At 52.1% G+C, this 8,246-nt stretch overlaps 1 protein-coding gene across 1 annotated transcript; it reads left to right on the top strand.

The window, feature by feature from the left end:
* The first annotated feature begins 6,103 nt into the window (after positions 1–6,103).
* On the top strand, positions 6,104–7,069 carry LOC127396226 (olfactory receptor 14J1-like). Its single transcript, XM_051643846.1, has one exon. It carries the CDS (start codon positions 6,104–6,106, stop codon positions 7,067–7,069), a length of 966 nt encoding a protein of 321 aa, XP_051499806.1.
* The last annotated feature ends 1,177 nt before the right edge of the window (positions 7,070–8,246 follow it).

The following is an 8,246-nucleotide window of genomic DNA, read 5'->3' on the forward strand; positions in this document are numbered from 1 at the left end:
GGGCTATATATTCTAATCCTCCTATAGGGCAGCTATCAGTCTCTCCTGGGACTGATCTTCCAAAGTGCCTTCTCTCACACACCAGCCGCTGCCCCTCGTTCGTGGCTCACGCCCTCGCGGGCAATGAGAACCGCACTACTGGAGGGTCCGCACTCGCTTCGCCCTGATAGGGCGTCTCACTCACTCGCACTTCGGGAACCCGTATTCCCCGACCGAACGGATTCCACTTACCAGCATGTACTCTTCCCTGAGTCTTCGTCCGGATCTTCGTGCACAAAAATTATGGGGAACTGCAGTATCTATTTTAGTTCTTTGCTCACTTATCTCAGGGTTCGGAATACAGGACTTTAGCGCGGTTGTTCCAAACCTCGGGACCGTCCGAAGACGGGGGCGCCCCCCCGTAGGTAGGAACTCCGGCTAAAGTGCCTGTATCCGAGTCACGGCACCAAATTGTAATCGGCAATAACCAGCCAGAAAAATTTTAGAATTAATTAATTTATTTGAGGTAAGTGAGCAAACAGCGCTGGGCACGCCGGGAGTCACCGCTCCACCAAGACGCGCACTCAGGTCCTCACGGGGTCCTTTCTTATAGAGTTCTTTTTCCCGCCAGTGCAAGGCTCCGCCTCTCCTTGGAAAATTCCATACTCTGCGTTCTTTTTCCCGCCGTTGCAAAGCTCTGCCCCTTCTTGGAAAATTCCATCTTCTGCATGGTGATAGCCGTTCCTCAGGACATGCGCAGTCACTCAAAATGTTATATAACTTAAGGTTTGATACATGACAGGGTATAGCTTCCAACATTAACTCTCACATAACCACAACATTCAATGCTTTACAAACATGAATATAACTTCTAACATTTAAACCAGCATTTAACATAATTTCCAACATATAACAAACATAACTTCCAGCATTTTAATAAACATTGCATTTTAACATTCAACCATATACATTCACATTTGATCAGCAAATTGATTTCATGATTCACCGATAACACACCGCCTGGCTGCTTTTGACTGCAGCTCATACTGAAGTTCTAGCATGTCCTGCACAGCAGCACTGAGCGGTGGTGTCACCTCATTCAGGCCATGATATTCCACTGTCAGCCTCCACTCATTCCCCACTGCCCCCAGGAAGAGCCCTGAGCCCTGTGAGAGGGACAGGATCTGCCTTCCCAGGGCCTGGGCTCAGGGCTTGGCCTTTCTGCTCCATCCAACAAAGCAAAGGGTTTCTCAGCAGGACAGGCACCTGCCCAGGGCCTTTGCCTCCCTGCACTCATGGCCTCCCATGATCTGCTCTAGCGAGGCCCTGGGGAGGCTTTGTCAGGCTCAGGGGGACCCCTGAGTGCTTCAGGGTCCTTCCTTTTGTTCAGGCTTCTCTCAGTATCTGAGGTTCATGTCATTAGCCCTAACGAGCTAGATCATCCTCATCCTAACAAGCAAGTATTACAAAGCACTAACAAGCTTTTTTTTTTGTCTTTTACTGTTTTTTTAATTACTTTGACAGTGGCCTCCAATTACCTGCTGTAAGGAGTCCCTGGGGAGGCTTTGTCAGCAATAGCCCTCAGTGGGGCCAATCACTGCTTCAAGGCACTTTCAGTTTTGCTTCTGGCTTCCTGAGCACTTTGTTCAGTCTTCCCTCAGCACCTGAGGATCATGGACTCAGCACCAAACACACCCTGGGAGTCATTAAAGTGCAGAGAGCCCTAACGAGCCTTTTGTCTCCCTGTCTCTTCAGGTCTTCAAGACCCTTACAGCTCCTTGGGAGCATTTTCATCATGTAGTTCAGGAGGAAGATTTCAGACAGTACCTCATAAAACTGGGAGGTTATTTCAACGGGTATTTTGGATTATTTTCAGTCGAGAGAAGAGGTGATAGTAGCATTCCCCAAGTGATAGTGGTCCAGGGTGTCATTTTTAATAGTGTTAATTTTTTTTAAATACTGTTTCAAGACATTTAATAACAAAAGAGTTTTAAAATGTATGCTAAGCAAATGCAATTATACAACATCTAAGATAAAAATACAACATCATGAAATACAGCAGAATGAAGTATAACATCAAAAAACATCTACAATACAGATATCACTTAAAAAGTAGAATGTTTCAAATATTTTTCAAGCTGTTATGAAGGAAAATACAGCTCTGAAACTGAGGTGAAGCAGCAACAATATTCTTATATTTTACTTGCATTTGTTTAACATGAATTTTAAAACAAGTCTGACAAATGATTTATTTGGCTTTATCTCACTGTTAGTTTTTCATTTCTCATCTTGTATTGAGTTGCCTTTATCTCTGCTCTAAGCTGAGAAGCCACAAAAGAGAGCCTTTCAAATAAGGAAAACCAAGCCATTTTCATTAGGCACATGATGAAAGATTCCTCCTTAACTACATGATGAAAAGACTCCAATTAGCTGTTCAAGTCTTGAGGACCTGAAGATCATGACAGGAAAAGCCACAGCTCGTTAGGGTTGTTGTATTTTAATGAGCCCCACAGTGTATTTGGTGCTGAGTCCATGAGCCCCAGGTGCTGAGATGGATGAATGAATGAATGAATGAATGGTTGGTTTCAAGAAGCCAGAAGCAAAACTGAAAGTACCTTGAAGCAGTGATTGGCCCCACTGAGGGCTATTGCTGACAAAGCCTCCCCAGGGACTCGTTAGAGCAGGTAATTGGAGGCTGTGATTGCAGGGAGGCAAAGTCCCTGTGCAGGTGGCTCTGAAGCTAAGAATTCTTAGTGTCTTTATTTATTCTATGAAGCAGTGAGGCCAAACTCTGAGCCCCAGGCAATAGGAAGGCAGATCCTACCCCTCACTTGTGGGTCAGGACTCTTCTTGGGGGCAGTGGGTGGGAGGATGAGCAACACCAACTGTAGGAAAACTGTGCAACACCTCCTGGCTACCCCAAGAAGGGACAAGGAAGAAATCAAGTCCAGAGCCTCAACACAAAATTTTGCCTGGTGGTCATGAGACAATGGCCCTTTCTAAAGCTGTCCTTCCAGGTGCAGACTGTCTAGACAAAGGCCATTTCCATTCCCATCCTGAGTCAAACCGTGACAGCAATTATTGGTGCCCAACGTGGGGCTGAATCTTTAGCCCAGGCTCTAAAGTCATTGGTGAATGTTGAAGATTCCAGCTCTGATGGCAGGAATCCCTCAGGTAGCAATGGGCTGCACTTCTGCTGAATCTACTGACGGGTTGAAAACTGAACAGACACTTCCTGCAAAGTTTCTGCTGCAGCTTTTTCCCAAGATGCAGTTGTACATGTGGTGTGCAGCTGGGATCATCCTGCTCTGTGGAGCTGCTCTGCTGATTCTTTTATGTAGATGTGATTGGTTTATGTATGTGATTGTTTTTTATTTATAAGACTGTAGCCAAAGCCATCATCTCTCCTGTGAGAAGATACTTAGTGCTCACAGGGGTTTTGATACTGATCTATAGGGTGGCAGTGTGTAGTAAGGGCTTTGATGTGAACAGAAAGGTCCATGTTGGTAATGGCAGGGTCAGCTTTACCTCTGCGTTTTGTCTCGGGCTGAATCTCCCAGCTCTGGATCTGAATGGCAGGTTTCAGTAGGGATGCTTCTGCTGAATGTTTAGAATGTTCTGTGGATGGTAGAGCAAGATGTTGTTCCCCTCACTGCCACTCCCCCCAGGCAAGGCTGCTGCCACCACTGCTGCTGCTGCAAAGACCAAGGCCACTCGCCCTCCATCCAGTGAGTAAAGGTTCATCCTGTCATCAAGGGAAAGGCAAAGACAACTGGTCCCAGAGCTTATCCCTGTCTGAAATCTCCACAGCTTCCACAGGACCAGGAAGAGAGTGATGGAGAAGATTCTTCTCAAGCAGATGGAGGAGCAGGCCCTTCTCAAGCAGATGACAGTGATGACCTTGTCCAACCTTTCTCTCTAAAGGAACTGCACCTCATGAGAAAGGACTTGACCCTCCATGAAGATGAGCCACTTTGGTTGCTCAGACCTCAGTTCTTCATATGGCCTCATACAGAATGTTTGGACATGACATCACAATGGGGCAGTAGAGCCTTAAATGGGATGTATGGCCATGACATCACAATGGGGCAGTAGAGCCTTAAATGGGATGTATGGCCATGACATCACCATGGGTGGCCAGTTTGGGAAGCAGGGGGATGTCCACAGCCTGCAGGGAAAGAGCTGCAGGAGTCAGACACTGTAGGACAGCCTGTGGTGGGGACAGCTGGGGGCACAGCCATGGCTGAGAGCCCCCAGCCCAGGTCTTGATCTCCTGGGCTGTGGAGCTTCTCTCTGCAGCTGCTGCCTACGAGGAGACACCTTCTCATGAGAGCAGCAGGACTCCATGGGCTCCTCATCACAGCCTGTGAGCCTGAGAAAGAGTGTCTCCTAGTCCTGCTCCAGGCACTGCACATCCCCACATCCCAGTGCCCGGGCAGAGCCCTGAGCAACGTGTGAGGGGCAGGATCTCTTCTCCCAGGGCCTCTGGGTCAGGGCTTGCACCTTGGAATCATCTCCCCCAGCCAGGCTGACTCCAGCTCAGAGCCATCTTGTCCTTGCCTTTGCCTGCCTGTCAGCAGGGCCTCCAGGTTCCTGCTCTCACCAGAGCCCAGGCAGCTTTGTCAGGGATGTCCCTCAGTGGGACCCCTTCACACTGCCAGAAACTCTGGAGTTTGCACCTGACTCTGGCTTCTGGAGAGGTTTCTTCAGCTTCACTGCTCATCAGAGCCACCTTGCCATGGCCTTTCCCTGCCTGCCATGAGTGCTTCCAGGTTCCTGCTCTAAGCAGCCCCTGTGCAGCCTTTCCTGGTAATGGTCCTCCCTGGGACCCATTAATGCTGCAGAAAGTTGGGAGTGTGCAGCTGAGCCTGCCTTGTGGAGAGGAGCCCCAGCAGGGGCTGAGGGCACTGCCTGCAGGCAGCAGGGGAGAGGAGCCAGGCAGGGAGAGAGGATAAAGGCAGGCAGGAGGGGCAGGAGGGCTGAGAGCTGCTGAAGGAGACATCTTCACAGCCCTGGGCATGGTGAGTGTCTCTTTGCATGCCCCTCTGTGCGGGGGGGAGGAACCAGTCCTGGAGCTGCTGGCTTGGACAGGAGACCCAGACTCCTGCAGCTTTGCAGGGAGAGAGGAGCAGGTTTGTCAAGGCCCCTGAGAAAGTGCCTTCAGCCTTTCCTCTGCCTGCAGGAAGCACTGCCCTCAGCTCTGTGCTCTCCCCAGGGCTGATCTGGTCTCCTCTTCAGGAGTGGCCAGCACAGAGCTGCCCCTGGGCAGGGTCCTGCTGCCAGGAGGGCTCTGCAGGGCAGAGCTGAGCACAGGCTGGGTGGGATGGGGCTGTGAGCAGGGCCAGGGAGGAGAGGTGGGGACAGCTTCCAGCAGGAGCAGCTGCAGTCAGGTCCCTTCCCCGCAGCAAGCCCTTGGTCTCCTCTGCTCCACAGCAGAGCTCCTGGCTCCAAGGCACTGGGATCTCAGCCTGAGTCACCTGCTTAGCAGCTTGATCCCTGCGGAGGAGAAGCGTCCAAGTGCCACCTCAGGGTGCCTGTCCTCCCTCTCTGGGAGCATCGGGGCATTTCTCCATCTGGCCCTGCTGCCTGTGCTGTCCTTGCCCTTCCCCTCAGGCTCCCTAAGGACAAGGGTGTCTAAGGTGCAGCTCAGACACCGATTCTGCAGGAGCTCTCAGGCAGCTGTGGCCAGGGCAGCAAAACCGCTGGGCCCAGCCCAGCTGAGCTTCTCTGGACATGCTGGGGTGGAGGGCTTGGGACCAGCCAGCTCTGCTGGTGGCACCACAGCTGTAGGAGTTTCGTGGAGGTTCTCCTACAGGAATATGCACAAGTGGATCACAGATGAGGAAAAGAGGGTATTTTTGAAGCTGACATACTTTTCCCAGCTCCCCCCTGCTGTGGAGCAGGGAGAGCTCCTTGGGAGCTCAGCTCCTCACAGCACACTTGACCCACATGACCAGAGCTCCAGCCAGGGAGATGGAGGAATGTTCTGTAAACAAGGAGACAATGTCTGTTTTCAGGGGGTTGGGTTGTGAAGGGAGGGAATGGGAAGAGATTTGCTCAGGGCTGTCCTGACTTGTGAGTGTGCTTTCCTCCTCTGGCAGCACCTCCTGAGGAAAGGGCTGGGATGTCCAACAGCAGCTCCATCAGCCAGTTCCTCCTCCTGGCATTCGCAGACAGGCGGGAGCTGCAGCTCCTGCACTTCTGGCTCTTCCTGGGCATCTACCTGGCTGCCCTCCTGGGCAACGGCCTCATCATCACCACCATCGCCTGGGACCACCACCTCCACACCCCCATGTACTTCTTCCTGCTCAACCTCTCCCTCCTCGACCTGGGCTGCATCTCCACCACCCTCCCCAAAGCCATGGCCAATTCCCTCTGGGACACCAGGGCCATCTCCTACTCTGCATGTGCTGCACAGCTCTTGTTCTTTTTTTTCTTCCTCTCAGCAGAGTGGTCCCTTCTCACCATCATGTGCTATGACCGCTACGTGGCCATCTGCAGACCCCTGCACTACGGGACCCTCCTGGGCAGCAGAGCTTGTGTCCACATGGCAGCAGCTGCCTGGGCCTCTGGGTTTCTTTATTCTCTGCTGCACACAGCCAGTACATTTTCACTGCCCCTCTGCCAGGGCAATGCCCTGGGACAGTTCTTCTGTGAAATCCCCCAGATCCTCAAGCTCTCCTGCTCACACTCCTACCTCAGGGAACTTGGGCTTCTTGTGCTTAGTCTCTTTTTAGCTTTTGGCTGTTTTGTCTTCATGGTGGTGTCCTATGTGCAGATCTTCAGGGCTGTGCTGAGGATCCCCTCTCAGCAGGGAAGGCACAAAGCCTTTTCCACCTGCCTCCCTCACCTGGCTGTGGTCTCCCTGTTCATCAGCACTGCCATGTTTGCCTACCTGAAGCCCCCCTCCATCTCCTCCCCATCCCTGGACCTGGTGGTGGCAGTTCTGTACTCAGTGGTGCCTCCAGCACTGAACCCCCTCATCTACAGCATGAGGAACCAGCAGCTCCAGGATGCTGTGCAGAAACTGGTGACTGGAGGATTCTCAGAAGTGCTCACCTGGTTGTCTTCTTGTGCAAATCACTGCTGATGTATCTCATTGTATGTCCTGCCCATCTTTGCTAGTTTTTCTGGGGTTTGATTATCAACTTCACAGAGTTTTTGTTGCTCTGTGTTTCATTTTCTAATGTTGTCCAGAAAGGAATGTCAGTACTTGTGCCCTTTCTAATTCTGTGTCTGTCCAGCTTGTGTCTGACCCAGAGACTGTGTAAATTAGGAGCCGTGCTCTCTGTGTGTTTAAACAGAATCCAGACCTTCCAGCCACTCAGAGATCCTTCCTTGGAGACCTTCTCAGAGCCTCTGTGCAGAGGGGCAGGGTAAGGGCTGCACAACAGCACTGCCAGGGAGCACCAGCACCTGGGCATATCCAAGCTGTTCCCTTCCCACTTTCCCAGGGTTGCAGGCTGCCTGGCACCAGGATCTCCTGAGCATGCCAGCCAGAGAGACACTGCCACTGACCTGCATTGCACAGAGTCATAGAGTGGGCTGGGGTGGAAGGGACCTTGAAGGTCATCTAGTTCTATTGTCCTGCATGGACAGCAACACCTCCCACTAGATCAGGTTTCTCCAAGATCCATCCCACTTGCCCTGGAACACTTCCAGGGTTGGGGCAGCAACAGCTTCTCTGGGAAACCTGCACCAGTGTCTCACCACCCTCACAGGAAAGAATTTCTTCCTCAAGTGTAATCCCAATCTCTCTTTTCAGTTTGAAACTCTTCCCTTCTCATCCTGTCACTGCATGGCCCTGAAATAAAGTCCCTCTCCAGCCTTCCTGGAGCCCCCTGGCAGGTGCTCTAAGGTCTCTCTGGAGCCTTCTCTTCTCCAGGTTGATCAACCTCAGCTCTCTCAGACTGTCTCCAGAGCAGAGCTGCTCCAGCCCTCGGATCATCTCTGTGGCCTCCTCTGGACTCACTCTGAGCTCTGGGGAGGCCAGGAGGAGCCTGGAGGAGAGAGATGGGAGGTTGGAGGGAGGGAGCAGGGCTGGCCCTGGGGCTGTCACTTCCTGAGCTGCTGATCTGCTGAGCCTGCCAGATGGAGAGTCCCTGCCCCTGAGCTCCATTTCCTCCTTTCATTCTGCAGGGCCTGCCCAGACTGGGCTGCAGGGAGAGGTGGAGCTGGGAGAGCTGGGGAAGAGCTGGGCTGGGCAGAGTCCCCGAGAGGAAAGCAGCAGGGAACAGCTCCAGTGTGTGAGTGTGCAGGGTGGGGGC

Source organism: Apus apus, unplaced genomic scaffold (assembly GCF_020740795.1).
Source record: "Apus apus isolate bApuApu2 unplaced genomic scaffold, bApuApu2.pri.cur manual_scaffold_34_ctg1, whole genome shotgun sequence".
NCBI lineage: Eukaryota > Metazoa > Chordata > Aves > Apodiformes > Apodidae > Apus > Apus apus.

Bases quoted from the DNA above. Each gene is read 5' to 3' on its own strand.
- LOC127396226 (XM_051643846.1), top strand. From the start codon at position 6,104: ATGTCCAACAGCAGCTCCATCAGCCAGTTCCTCCTCCTGGCATTCGCA.